At 33.2% G+C, this 16025-nt stretch overlaps 1 protein-coding gene across 1 annotated transcript in view; it reads right to left on the bottom strand.

Moving 5' to 3' along the window:
- MMP16 (matrix metallopeptidase 16) overlaps positions 1 to 16025 on the bottom strand; it is a 311134-nt gene that overhangs the window by 78066 nt on the left and 217043 nt on the right. Inside the window, exons 5-6 of the mRNA XM_001926617.6 lie at positions 15735 to 15896; positions 13619 to 13830 (exon numbers count right to left, since the gene is read on the bottom strand). Coding sequence (XP_001926652.1) covers positions 13619 to 13830; positions 15735 to 15896 — 374 coding nt within the window. The remainder of the gene's footprint in view (positions 1 to 13618; positions 13831 to 15734; positions 15897 to 16025) is intronic.

The raw sequence follows: 16025 nt of genomic DNA, 5'->3' as shown, positions 1-16025 counted from the left end.
TCTCCTTATCCTCATCAACACTTATTTGTCTTTGATAACAGCCATTCTGATAGATGTGAGGTGGTATCTCACTGAGGTTTTAATTTGCATTTCCCTGATGAGTAACTACTTTGAACAACTTTCATGTGTTTGTTGGCCATCTGTATTTTTTCTTTGGAAAAATGTCTATTCAGTTCCTCTGCCCATTTTTTAACTAGGTTGTTTGTTTTTATATGTTGAGCTATATGAGTTAGTTGAATATTCTGGATGTTAACCCATTACCAGATTTATCATTTGCAGATATCCTCTCCCATTCAATAGGCTGCCTTTTCTTAGTGTTCATAGTTTCCTTTGCTGCGCAAACATTTTTTAGTTTGATGTAGTCTCATTTGTTTACTTTTGCTTTTGTTGTCCTTGCAGGAGGATATATATATATATATATATATATATATATATATATATAGCTAAAACCAATGTCAAAGAGCATACTGCCTGTGTTTTCTTTAAGATGCTTTATAGTTTCAGAGTTTCAGGTCTTATATTTAAATTTCATCTACTTTGAGTTTATTTTTGTATATGGTGTGAGATAGCAGTTCAGTTTGATTTTTTTGCATGTAGTTGTCCTGGTTCCTAATATAATTTATGGAAGAGGCTGTTTTCCTCACTGTATATTCTTGCTTTTTTGGTCATAGATTAATTGATCATGTAAGTGTGTTGGTTCATTTCTGGGCATTCTATCTGGTTTAACTGATATATGGTCTGTTTTTGTGCCAGTACTCTACTGGTTCAATTACTATAGCTTTGCAGTGTAAGTTGAAATCAGGGAGCTTGCTACCCTCAGCCTTTTTTTTCTTTCTCAAGATTGTTTTGTCTATTCAAAATCTTTTGTGGCTACATACAAATTTTAGAATTATTTATTCTAATTCTGTGAAAAATGTCACTGGAATTTTAATAGGCATTGCATTGAATCTGTAGATTGCCTTGGGTGGTATGGTCATTTTAAAATCAATTTTTCCAATCCATGAGTACAGTATATCTTTTCACGAATTTGTGTAAAAATCAATTTCTTTCATCAGCATCTTCTAATTTTCTGAGTAAAGGTCTTTAACATCTTTGGTTATATTTATTCTAAGGTATGTTATTTCTTATTCATTTTTAAAAGTAAATTGTTTTCTGAAATTCCCTTTCTGATAATCTGTCATTACTGAATAGAAATGCCATGCATCTGTGTATATTAACTTTGTTCCTGCAACTTTACTGAACTTATTTGAGGTCTAATAATTTTTGGTGGCATCTTTAGGCTATTGCATATATATAATATCATGTCACCAGCAAACAGTGACAATTTTACTTCTTTCTTTCTGGTTTGGATTCCTATTAGTTCTTTGTCTAGTCTGACTACTGTGGCTAGGACTTTCAATACTCTGTTTAATAAAAGTGGTGATCTTAGAGGAAATGCTTTTATATTTTCACTGTTATGCATGTTAGCAATAGGTTTCTTATATATGGACTTCATTACATTGACATATGGTCCTTCTATAGCACATTCTTGAAAGTTTTTGTCATAAATGAATGTTGAATTTTGTCATAAGTTTTTATTTCATCTATTGAGATGATCACATGATTTTTACTCTTTAATTAGTTAGTATGATGTATTGCACTGATTTGCATATATTGAACCATCCTTTCACCCTTGCATAAATCCTACTTTATTTTGTGTATACTTTTAATGTATTGTTGAATTAAGTTTGCTAATGTTTTGCTAAAATTTTTTGCATTTATGTTCTTCATTGAAATTAACCAGTAATTTTCTCTTTTCTGTGATGTCTTTGTCTGGTTTTAGTGTCAGCATGATGCTGGCCTCTTAGAATTAGTTCATAAACATATTTTCCTCTTGAATTATTTGGAGTAGATTGAGAGGGTAGGCAATAAGTGTTCTCTAAATGTTTTGTAGATTCAACTATAAAGCCATCTAGTCCTGAACTTTGGCTCATTTCTTTTTTTCCAGTTCTGGTTCAATTTCGTTATTGGTGATTGGTCTGTTCATAGTCTCTATTTCTTCTCAACTTAGTCTTAGAAAATTATACTTTCTAGGATTTTATCCATGCCTCAGAGATTTTCCATTTTTATTGGTGTATAACAGTTTGTATAATCTTTTATGATCCTTTATATTTCTAAGGGGTCAGCTGAAACTTCTCTTTTATTTTTGATTTATTTTGAGATCTTTTTCCTTTGATGAGTCTGCCAAAAGTTTATTAATTTTGTTTATCTTTTCAAAGACCAGATCTCAGTTTCATTGATCTTTTCTATTTTTTTCCAGCTTTTATTTTATTTATTCCTTTTTTGATTTTTATTATTTATTTCTACTAAGTTTCTGTTTTGTTTGTCCATGTTTTTCTAATTCTTTAGTTGTAAGGTTTGGTTGTTTATGGGACATTATCTTTGTTTCATGAGATGGGCCTTTCTCTTAGAAATGCTTTGCTGAGTCCCATTAGATTTTGGGCTGTTGTGTTACCATTTTCCTTTGTCTCTGGATATTTGATTTGCATTTTGGTTTTTTCAGTGACCCATGGTTTGTTTAGTAGCATATTGTTTAGCTGACCTGTGTTTGTGTGTTTTTTAAAATTGTTTTCCCTATAGTTGATTTCTAGTCTCTTACTATTGTGGTCCAAAAGGATGATTGACATAATTTCAAACTTCTTAAATTTCTTGAGACTTGTTTTGTAGCCTTGCATGTGATTTATCATGGAGAATATTCCTGGTGCACTTGATAAAAATGTGCATTCTGCTGCTTTGGGATGGGATTTTCTATATATATATATATCTATTAATTGTATCTAATCTACTATGTCATTTAAAGCTACCAGGGTTTTCTTATGATATTTTTTTCTGGGTAATCTGTCCATTGATTTAAGTGGGGTATCAAAATCCCCTACTACTATTATGTTACTGTCAATTTCTCCTTATATATTTTCTAATATCTTTTTTATGTATGTACATGCTCCCATGTTGGGTACATTTATATTTACAATTGTATCTTCCTCTTGGATTGATCCATTTATCACTATGTAATGTTCATCTAGAGTCTTTTTTGTAAAGTCTGTTTTATCTGATATAAATATTGCTACCTAGCTTTCTTTACATGTCCATTTGCATGGAAAACTTTTTTCCATTCCCTCACTTATGTTCTGTGTTAGAATCTAAGTTGGTTCTTTATGGCAGTGAGTGTGTATATGTGTGCACATACATATATATATAAAGCCATCTAGTCCTGAACTTTTGTTCATTTATATATATATATATGCAGTGTGTGTATTTGTGTGTGTGTGTATGTGTGTATATATATATGCAGTGTGTGTTTGTGTGTATATCTATATCTATATCTATCTTGTTTTTTTAATCTATTCAGCCACTCTATGTCTTTTGATTGGAACATTCAGTTCATTTATATTTATAGTAATTATTTATTGGCATGTACTTATTTACATTTTGTTAGTTGTTTGGGGTTTGTTTATGTACTTCTTTTTTAGTGCTCTTTTTCCTCTTTAGCGCTTTCCCCTGTTACCTGATGATCTTCAGTGTTATATGTAGACCCCTTTCCTTTTTTGTGTTTGTATATATCATGTAGTTTTGGTTTGTTCTAACCATGAGGTGTGATAACAACCTATACATATACATGATTATGTGAAGTTGATAATCTCTTTAAGTTTGAATGCAATGTAACAACCTTTCATTTTTACTCCCTGTACTATGTTTAATGTTTCTGATCTTATATCCTACATTTTTTTTGGTGTTTTCCTTAACCACTTATTGTGACTACAGATGATTTCATTACTTTTTTTTTTTAAACTTCCTACTAACTTTACAGATGGTTGATCCATTGCCTTTCCTGAATACTTGCCTTTACCCAAGATTTTTCTTTCATAATTTTTGTATTTCTAGGGGTTGGTTTTCTTTTGTTCATTGGGAAGTCCCCTTAATATTTCTTGTAAAGCCATTTTAGTGATGCTAAACTCTTATTTTCTGTTTCTCTAAAAAATCTTAATATTTTCTTCAAATCTGAGTGGTAGAATTTCTGAGTAGAGAATTCTTGGTTGTTAGTTTGTTTCCCTATACTATTTTAAATACAACATGCCACACTTTTTGGCCTGTAAAATCTCTGCTGAAACATTAGCTGATTGTCTTATGGGAGTTCTCTTGTATGTAACTAGTTGCTTTTCCCTTGCTGCTTTTAAGACTCTCTTCAATTTTTGCCGTTTTAATTACAATGTGTCTATTGTGCAACTCTTTGAGTTGATCTTATTTGGGAATCTCTGTGCTTCCTGGATCTGGATGACTGTTTCCTTTCCTAGGTTAGAGAAATTTCAGATTTTATGTCTTCACATAAGTTCTTTGCTCCTTTCTCTCTCTTTCTCCCTTTCAGAGCCCTACAGTGTGAATATTAATGCACTAGATATTGTACCAGAGTCTCTTAAAACATCTTTCTAAAACATTTTTCTTTTTTCTGTTCAGCATGGGTGATTACTACTACTCTGCCTTCCACTGATCCATTCCTCTATATCACCTAATCTACTGTTGATTTATTCAAATATATTTTTAATTTCAGTTACTATATCTCCATGTATTTGTTCCTTCTTTATATATTATCTTGTTCTGTTAAACTTTTCTGTGTTTTCCATTCTCATTGAGCATTTTAAGATCATTACCTCAAACTCCTTATTGGGTAGACTGCTTATCTCCATTTTTCCTAGTTCTTGTCTGTTTTTATTTTGTTCTTTTGTTTGAGGCATATTCTTCTGTAGTCTAATTTTTTCCAGTTCTCTGTTCTCATTTCTATGTACCAGATAGTTTGTTACTGTTTCCTGGTCTTCAAAAAGTAACCCTATGTTGGAGATGTCCTATAGGGCCCCAAAGCATACTCTTCTCTGGTCACCAGAACCATACACTCTAGGGGTATCCCTTATGTGGGCTGCATGGGCCCTTCTATTGTAGTGAGGACAAATACTCTGGTGGGTAGACCTGGGTCCCAATGCAGCTGGCTACCTGGCCTGGGTAGTTTCAGGGCTGGTGCCTATCCATTGGTGGGTAGTGCTAGGTCCTAGCATGACTGTCAGTGCAGCCCAGATTTGAGCTTGCCTGTTAGTGTGTGGGGCTGGGTTCTTAGAAAACTGTAAGTTTAGATCTGTCCTCACACAGTTGACCGCTCAGCCCAGGGTGTCCCAGGATTGGTAAAACTGACTGATGGTTATGTGAATACTCAATGCTTATAGGCTAGAAGGAGGATTCCAAAATTGTGTCTGTCAGCATCAGTGTTCTTGTGGTAGAGTGGGCTCCCCTAATGTCTATAGCCTGCATCTATATCCCCAGAAGGGGATGCTGTTGTCTGCTCCTATAGGAGACTCTCCAAGATCAGCATATGGGTCTGATCAGGCTCTTCTCAAATTACTGCCTTGGCACTGGTTGTCAGAGTGCTTGAGGTTTTGTATGGACACTTTATGAGCAGTCTCTTTCCTACAACCATCTGTCCCTCTCATATAGAAGCCATATTGACCTTTAAAAGTCAGATATTCTGGGGGCTTGTCTTTTACAGAAGGACCTCCAGGCTGTTGAGCCAAATAAGGGGCTCAGGCATTTTGCTTCTTGGTGGAGAACACCTTCAATTGTGATTATCCTCCCATTTGGGGGTTGCCTACCTGGAGGTATAAGCCTTGACTCTATTACACCTCCACCCATACTACTCTTCTTGTTGTGGTTACTTACTTATAGCATTAGTTGCTGAAAATCTTTTCTTCGGGTTGTTCTCATTGATAGTTGCTCTGTAAAGAGTTATAATTTTAGTGTGCTCATGGGAGTAGGTGAGCTCAGAGTCTCTGTATTCTACCATCCTACCCCCACTTCCCCAGTGCACACTTTAATAGCTTTTGCCTACTATGTTTTTGAAAATAATATGGCTTCACCATGGCTTAATGTACAACAACTTTCTAGATATCTAGGTTTTGTTACACAACTATATTTTGAGTCATTAACTGTATATTCAACATTATCATAATAGTACACACTTAAAAACCCACTCACAATTTCATCATTTTAAGAATTGTCTAACATAAATTTCCTATAATTTCTATGCTTTACCAACACACATATTTCAAAACTGCAATTCATGATACATAAAACTTTATGTTTTACTATTTTATTTGCAAATACATTATAATCATATCTCATTGTTTCATATATTTGCCTTAATTGACCTTTCAAGTGATTGCATTACATTCCGATGAATTGAGATGATGCACTATTATTTGCTATACCACTTCCATATTACTTAATAATTTTAGTTGCTTGAAAACTTTATTTCCTACTGGTAAGAAAGCAAGTCAAGAACCTCCCTCATGGAAGTTTAATGCAGAGAATATAGAGTTAAAAGTAAAAATGTTATTCATCAAAGTATTAGTGTTGAATGCTGCCTATAGGTCAGGTACTGCTAATTAAATATAATCCTATGAGTTACTTTTTTTATGTCAAGGAATTAACATTTCAATTATATTCTAAGTCTTTATTAGAAAGGCTATATTTCATTTTTTACTATGTTTCAGAACATCTTTATTAACATTGGTAATAATTGTAATTTTTTTCCTGTTAATTTTCAAAGAATTTTCCAGTAAGTAGATTTTCCCATAATTTCCAGCTGATAGATCTGGCCTTTGCTTTGTTTTAAATATGTATATGTGTTAATATTTTCTTGCAGAAAATAAAGTAACTAGATGTTTTTAAGGAATTTTTAAGTGCTGTCTCAATGTTTAAATAATCTGCAAAGCAAAATGATAATCAGAACACTGCTATCTGAAGTTTAAAAAGGGAATGAAAAGAATAAAGTTTCATTTTTGCTTTACAGAAATATAAGAGGTCAGATGCAGTACAGTCACAAGTGCCAAATATGAAGGAAAAAAAAATTGGAAAAAGTGCTATTTCCATAACTTCTAAAATTAAAAAAAAACTACTTTTATGTTCAGAATAATCTTGAACTAAACTTACATTAAGGTTAAAGTGACCTACCAGGTATGATGAATACAAACACTCTCTATGTAAAAATCTCCATAAAAAGATATAGACAATGACAAACATGGAACAAGAAATCTTTGGCAAAGGGAATATACTAAATATTCATAATATCAGAATAGGAAGATTCATATTGCTATGGGTAAAAGGGTTTTTCACATTAGCTTACAATTAACATACTTTCAAAAAAAAATTTTTTTTGTCTTTTTAGGGCCGCACCCATGGCATATGGAAGTTCCTAGGCTAGGGGTCAAATAGGAGCTGTAGCTGCAGGCCTACACCACAGCCATAGCAACACGGGATCCAAGCTGCTTCTGTGACCTACACCACAGCTCACAGCAACATGGGATCCTTAACCCACTGAGCGAGGCCAGGGATCGAACCCACAACTTCATGGTTCCTAGTTGGATTCGTTTCCACTGCACCATGATGGGAACTCCAGGAAACATTTTTTCCATGACTATATAGAATTGTCCTATTCCTTCTATAAATTTATAACAAAATGTACATGATAAAACATACTTTAGTGTCCAAAATATGCATTCTAATTACATATTAAATATTCTATTTTATATTATGAATAAAAACTGTTGTACTGAATCTCAAACAAGAATTCAAAGGTGTGCTTATGGGAGCTCCTGTTGTGTCACAGCTGAAATGAATCAAATCAGGAACTATGAGGTTGAGGGTTTGATCCCTGGCCTCTCTTAGTGGGTTAAGGATCTGGCATTGCTGTGAGCTGTGGCATAGGCTGGCAGCTGTAGCTCCAATTGGACCCCTAGCCTGGGAACATCCATTTGCTGCGGGTGCGACCCTAAAAAGAAAAAAAAAAAGTGCTTATAATGTTTATGATTTCCCCAAAATAAAGTGACTAGAAAGGAAATGAGAAACTCAAATGATTCTATTCTACTGAATTTAGATGTTTCAAAAAGTAAATCTTAAATAATAATTATATACAAATATTTTGAAGTATTTTGAAACAAATATTTTGAAAATCAGTTAATATTGACATTAAAATGTGGTATTGCATATAATTCTGATCCCATGTAGGTAAAACATTATTACTTCTCTGCTTATACTGTCTTCAAAATTGCTTTTTTTTCTTATATTAATAGCTCCCCTTACAAGTTACTATTAATATTATCAGGTAATACTTCTTTGCAGTACAGAAAAGCTGCGACTCAGAGTCATTTTAGATTATCCTATTCTGTGAAATTTCTCCAGGTTCTTTTTTTTGTTTGTAAAACACTTTTTGGATTCTCTGCCAATAGAGAATTTTATGGAATAATATTACATAAATAAAACAATAACAAATACTTCCATTCCTTCCTCTTATATCTTAAGAATTAGAGGCACTTTCTGTGATTGCAATTCTGATATAAGTTAGTTTTTAAAACACTTTCCAGATATATACCCATGCTTAACTCAATAGTCTTTCCTCTGTAAAGGGCCCTTATTGTTCTCTATTTTTTCGCATTTCAACTTAAGGGAAAAATCATAATTTTATTTCTTTTAATTCCAAATGTTCAGTGTCATACATACAGAAAAGGTATAACATACACTTGAAAAGCTGAACACATATTCTGCATGAGTAACTGGATATAGGTATATAGGTAATGTGAGAAAGGCACAGGTCTCATAGGAGAAGATGGTCGTATTTAGAACAAATCATTTTGTGATAAATGAACAGACAAAAAATCGACAAAGTAAAAGGAATCAAGTGATTTCTGTTTATTTTTTCTTTTCTTCAAAGAAGAAGAAAAATGGGGGGGTTGGTAAATGATGAAATGCTTTTTTTTTTTTTGCTTTTTAGGGCCACACCTGCAGCATATGGAGGTTCCCAGGCTAGGTGTCTAATCAGAGCTACAGCTGCTAGCCTATACCACAGCCACAGCAACGCCAGATCAGAGCCATGTCTGTGACCTACACCACCGCTCATGGCAACTCCGGATCCTTAACCCACTAAGCGAGGTCAGGGATCAAACCCACAACCTCATGGTTCCTAGTTGAGTTTGTTTCTGCTGTGCCATGATGGGAACTCCTGAAATGCTTTCTTGACTCAGAGCTTTGCTCTCCTGTATTGAGAAGACCATTTACTATATAATTCCTTGAATACTCTTCCATGACAGCTTTCAGCTTTGACTCTTAACACTAACTATTCTTTCTAGCTCTAGTTTAAAGCACTGACCTTTGCTTGTCCCCATTGATATAAAGAGCTGGTCAGTAGTTCACTGAAACCATCCTTTCACCTTTCTTTGCTCTCTCTCTCTTTTTTTTTCCTCTGAACTAAAAGGACTTGAGGAGAGGGATATAGTTTTTCTTACTGTTCTCACTCAGCTTTAGGAAAAGTATAGTTACTACTGCAGTCTCCTATGTATAAAAAAACGTTGTGTGATGAAACACATGTACAAGTTTAGCTAATTCTGCTTTCTACTTTCTTTCATACCCCAACATAACTAAATATTCAATGTTTTTGTCTTGTCCAAAGAAACTATGAAAGTATTCTTTTGAATAACTGGATTTTGCTATTGTCAGTTTGGTCACAACAGCAGCATTGTGCAATACATATAGCTTATACTCTTCAGGGAACACTTAAAAATCACCTAGATAATAAGGACAAAGCTTCTTTTGTCATTTCTATTTTGTTTCTCTGTTTCTTGGCACTTTTTTTTGATTTTCATTTCCTTGCTTTAGGTGGTTTATGGAAGACTAAACTTTTTCATGCAGTAGTAAATAATAAACCATCTATAAATATAACGTTTATAATAATATATTATATAAAATATATTAATATACACTGTATAAAATATACTATATATAATTTATTACAATACCTATAGATAAATAATTACAGGTGAACTCACTTTAAATAAATGTCTGGAAAGCTCAATATCCTAAAAGGAAGATTGTTACCAAAAGAATTATGCTGAAACTCCTATTATAAAGACCCTCTAATAAGAAAACAAAATTACCTGATGACATTGCCTTTTACTTACAACTAGATTTTATTATTTTCTACTTAAAATCACATATAGAAAGAACTAAATAATACTCATGGAGATCTTGGGCAAGAAATAACAAACTATCAGAATTAAATACTTTCAGCAATGTCATATTGTTTGATTACTGTTGTATAAACATGATATAGCTATAGTTTAATTAAATGAGTATTATACTGAGATCCCTTTTCATTAGCTCAAGCACCATGAAATCCACATGAACCAATTCCTACTCTTAATTTTATAATCCAGTTAAGAAGCACATTACAATGAGAAAATAGAGACTACAGAAATAAAAACAAACTGATTGGACATAGAGGATAAATGTAAAAATCACTAGAAAGATGTTGGCTTGAAGAATAGTCAGAGAGGTTGGGACAAGAGGAAGATGTTGAGGATGGAAGTTTTGGATAAGTAGAAACTTGCATAGAAGCTCCATAGTAAAGCAAAAGTGAAATAAATATTATTACGTACGGGCTGATGAGATAATGAGTTTTCCAATTTGCATAAAGAACTAGTAATGAAGCAAAGTAGAAAATTAAGTAACATCCTAACTTGAAAGGTTAGCAGTAAAGAACAAACTATGGAAACTAGCATATTAAAGGAAAAATTTTAAAGTAGGTATGCACCAGAAAGACTGACAACGAGTAACTGATCTTCCTACTGATCAGGTAGGAAGAGTGGGTATGGGAGTATTACATTAATTTAGAGGTGAAGGTAGTGTAGACCAGGTAGGTACAAAGGAAGAAGTTAAAAGGTTAGCATTGCTAACAGAGAAAAACAGGATTTGGGGGCTCAGTCAATGTGGATGCTTCCCACAGCCTTTCACAGCAGGTGCAGAATCTGTGAAGCACTCTTACCCATATGTCCACTTTGAAAACTAGAATGTAACCTCTAAGAAACAAGGGTCTGTCCTGTTTTGTTCACTGCTACATTGCCAGTGCCTAAAACAGAGTCTTACAGCACAAGTTTAATAAATATTTCCTGAGTATTTACTATTTTAAAATATAGCCTAGAGTCCATCTTTTTTTTTTTTTTTTTTAACTTCCCTAACTCTTTCAATTGACAAAGTTTAGTGTGAAAAACATAGATTTTTGGAATCAGGTAGAGCTGTATTCAACTACTGGCAATTGCTTACAAACCTAAGACTTGCCTCTTCTGATTCTCAGTTTTCTTATTTGTAAAACATAGAAAATTATCCATCTTGCAGTGTTATAAGGTTTAGAGATTATTGATGGCAAGTGCCTAGCTCACATTCAGGTACATGTTAGTTGTGCCTGAACAGCTACCCAATCCATGTAGCTATTAACTAAGAGCAGGTATCATGAGATAATACTATCTTTCCTTCTATCAAATCTTGCATAGTTCTGATTTATACTATTTATCACTTTGCACTAGAGTTAACATGTCTATCTTCTCTCCCCCAAGCCATCAACATTTTAGTATGCAATAAACCAAGCTCTTTTATGTGCCTAGGAAGTGTTCCCTCTCAAAATTCAGCATAAGCCTTTTCTCAATCAATGCTTTTTGATCTACTCAACTAGACTTCAGTACTTTCTCTTCATGGCTTATTTTTCCCCTGTATGTTTAATGTACTTAATTTCATGTTTGTCTTCACTCCTGGAGTATGAGTTCAGTGAAAACGGGGGTTCTATCTTCTAGTCATATATCCTGAGTGCCCAGTAAAATACCTGGACATATATACTCACTATATGAGAGAGGAGTTGAGTAAGAAGATTAAAGGAGATTACGAAGAAGATAACTGCTCTATAGAATTTATTCTTAGAAAGAGAGCAGGAGTTAGTGAAGTTTAGGAACTCTGTCCTGCAGAAAATTTTGAATAAGGAATCCAAGGTAACATTAGAGTTTAGAGAAGCTGGCCCAATTCATGTTTTTTACACACTTGCTTTGACACTGAAAATAGTGGCCACTGCATTTTGAGAGTTGGCCTATGTGCTTTTTACTCATTCCTGATTCTAGGAATGAGTGATCACAGGACCTTGTTTTGTTAGTGAAGAGCACAATGTGCAGAGCAAAATGTTGGTGAAAATGATCATTAGACATGATGATACCCCTCTTATCTGAGACTGGCAACCTAATTAGACAGAGAGGAAGAATGAAACGAATGTATCCAGTGTCAATTTCCTGTCATGTTCTCAGATAAGGTTCATGCTTTGGTGCTATCAGCATGACATCAAGTATAAAGCTTGGATGTTGAAATTCACTCAAAACAGTGAAAACGAAATATTACAGTTGTCATTTGGTGTCTTGTAGAATAAACGAATTATTGCATTTTGTGTTCATTTGAACTAGCTGCTGTAGGCTTAGCCACAATGAGTAATGAGTACATATATATGTAGCTTTTTTTTTCACTCCTTGAACCAAAATTTATTAATCTACTCTATGAGATAAATCTAATCAAGCTTTGTAGGACATTTATAAAATTCAAAAATCTATAATGTATTTGAAAAAAAGGCATTGATTTTTTTCTTAGAAATTATGATGCTTTTGCACATATTATATTAAATCCAAATTTTACATTCTAATAAAGGAAATAAAATACTTCATCTACTAAAAATTATATGAAATCTATATTTTCAAAGTATGGCTTCTGGTAGATAAGTATTTTGTACAAATAGGATAATATTTCATTATTTATTGATTCATGCCCACTTAAAAAAAAAGAGAATGTACCCTTTCATTTTTAAATGTATGATATTGGTAAAATATGGCTATTTTAATGCACTAATACCAACATAAAACTTCTACTTTTCATTAATCTTTAAGGTTGGTTTCCAAACTTGAGGGAAAAATATTTTTCAGTAGCATACTATCTTCACTTTTTAGTATAATGTAACTTATTTTGAGTTACATTATAGTAACTGTTGTTGTTGAACTCAGTGTCGCTGAAGAGCACATTTAGCAAAATGTAAAGCTAGTTTTTTATTGTAACCTTTTAAAAAATAATGTACATTAAGAAGCTATAAATGCCTGACTAAATAAAACAATGACATGTATATACAGAATCAAAATGATGGTTTCACAAAGGAGATTTAACTCAGACAGCTACCAGTAGTCTCTGAAGAAAATGATCAATATTCTTCTTAAAAACAATGCTTTAATTGTCAAGTAAAATTATAAGGATCTCATAAAGATGAGCAAACCAAGGATAATATAGCTGCAGTGCGCCTGGAAGTGGCTAAGCTCCCAAGCAAATCATCCCTATTAGTTCCTATTCATGATTTAAATTACGCTTTTTATCTGTTCATAACATGCAGCATTTTTTTTGTACCCTCGTATTTCCAGGCATTTAAGCTTCTGCTGACATAAATGCATTCCCCAAATAGAATGTTAGAATAATTTTCTGCTAGACATTTAAGCCCATTTGTGCATTTATTTTTTTAAAGATGGTTTTCATTTAACCTTCTAACTGTGAGAGGTCTGGGAAGGTAGTGTAAGAATGAATGAGAACTTGTTTTTTAAAGTGACACTGTAGACACTCCATCTACCATTCCAAAAATATGTGTGTGTGTGTGTATATACATATATATATATATATATGTATATACATGAAAGCTTCCTACCTTGAAAACAAACATCTCACGGCGAAGAATAGCTAGAGTGTTAAAGTTCCCATCGCAGATGTTGGGTTTGGCTCCAGGATAGGAAGGTCGGCCAGTGGGAGGTCGGGGAGGTTTGGGTCGGTCATTCTTCCTTGGGTCAACCGGAGGAATAGAGCGGTGTGGGGGCACTGTTGGTAGAGGTCTTGTTGGTGGAGGAATCTTGTCAGGTGGACCTTTTGAAAATATGAGGACAGCACTTGGCTCATTTAAAACTGGAATAGTGCTGGAAAATATGCTACAGAGGACAGTCATGGAGGGTACAGACTAAATAAGCTAAGAGGTCTTTAAGATTGTATGTTTTCTGAAAAAACAAACCATCTTACCCAACAAACCATGGCCAAATCTATCAGAAGCTGTCTTTATCATGCTGAATTCTGGATCCCAGTACCTTGGCTTTCCTTGTTAATTTTTAATGATATTTTTAAATAGCTTCACCACAGTCCTTATTGGAAAAGCTGCTTTCAAATCTTTTTTGGAGGTAGATGGTGTATAAATAATAAATACATTAAAATGAATACTGGAATCATGGATGTAAGCTCCACCAAAGTTAATCCTAGATTTTGATAGATAATTCTATGCAAATATTTCTAAAAGATAAACATTAACAAATCAGAGTTTATTCTATCCTATGTCTCTAACTTATAACCTTTTCCTGACTTTCACTATTTTCTTCTAATGAAATGTTTTGACAAATTGCTAGAGGATTGTTTCATTTGAATACTGAATCTAAAACACCTATTGATTAAAGCACCACTAGTAAAATATTAATGTGAAGAAGTATTTCTAAAATGAGGTTTCTAAATCAAGCCAAAGTTTATACATATAATTTGGGGCAGATGTAAAGCATTATTCCTCAAGGGATTTATGTTTTTAAAAAGAAATATAGAGCTGTTCACACTTAATATTTAGATATGGAAAGAATATTCCTTTGCAGACCTTCAGTCTAGACTACTAATTCATGAGGTCATGAGAAAGAGCCTCCTTTCAGTTAACTACTCGGGCAGAATTTTTAACAATACACATGTAGGCATAGACTAGCTAATTCAACATATGAGATATTTTGTTTTGAGTCCCAGATATTACTCTTTTCTCAGTATCCCAAATATAAAGAGTGGCACAAAAGTTAACTTTTTTTCCCCAAAACTTAGTTTAACCCTGAGAGAAGGCTCACCACTGAGACACTGAAATTGAAAAAACTATGAATGCAAAATAAATTTGTGAACTTAAACTATGCTATTTAAAAATGCAAATGACATCTTCTGAATACTGGATATTAACATACAGACAGCACACATTTTTCTTTGTATTGTAAAATGAAAGCTTCACTTTATTAATTCAATAAAGCATATTATTTATATGTAAATTATAAATGTCAAGTTCTTAACAATTTTGTGTGAAATAAATGTCTTTATAAAGGTCAATGGTCCTATTGAGGGAGTTAGGATTACAGTAAATATGTGCAATAGTCTTTTCTCCCTTTGTCTTTGTCATTGACTGAACCCCATTAAATTAAAATGGTTCTACTCCACTAACAATTTATTTTGAATTATGTGTTAGTAAACTTAGCCATTTGTTACCTTTTACTCTTAGTCAATAATTGCATGCCTTTGAGTTTATTTTCTTATATCCATCACATGAGAATATATTCAGCATCTTCAAAAATGATTTAAGAAGTCTCTAACATCAAATATCATAAGCAGAATAAATCTGTCAGCTTTTATCAAAGTCCAGTATCTTATATAAAAGTCTTCTATTTCTTACTGTTTTATCAGTTATATCCACTTATTACATTTTACCTGAATTTTAAATATTGAAGTTGATCACATCTTTACTATAATATCAGGGTTCAATTAAACTCAGTAAGAAAACTTTATCAGATTTGCCCATAATCTGCACATTAAGATATCTGAAATTGTTGCCAACAAAACATAATTGATAGAAGACTTTTGCCAATAAACCAGATTTTTTTCCTCAGTATTTATCTAATTTATTTAGAACATCCATCTCGAAATGTAAAACATAGCAGGATTTTGTATTTCACTGTAGGGTTAGCCAAATAGAATAAGTGGTAACCTACCATATATCTTCTGGATGCCCTGTAAATCATCATTAGGTAGTTTGAAGTTGTCAGTTTCCATGTACTGGTAAAATGGAGCCATGATGGCAGTAGGGTCATTGGAATGCTCCAATCCCAGAGCATGCCCCAGTTCATGAACTGCTACAAGAAATAAGTCATTTCCTGTGCAAATGAGAAGAAAAGACATTATTGTAACTAATATCGAAGCACAGAACTGATGAGGATAATTGGTGTAGTCAAAACTTTACCCAAAAAGAATAAAAGGAATTTTTTACTTCAATTTTCAATGTG

This window comes from Sus scrofa, chromosome 4, assembly GCF_000003025.6.
Source record: "Sus scrofa isolate TJ Tabasco breed Duroc chromosome 4, Sscrofa11.1, whole genome shotgun sequence".
Lineage (NCBI taxonomy): Eukaryota > Metazoa > Chordata > Mammalia > Artiodactyla > Suidae > Sus > Sus scrofa.
Note: the sequence above shows the minus strand (reverse complement) of the source record. Positions and strands in the feature narration are given on the sequence as shown.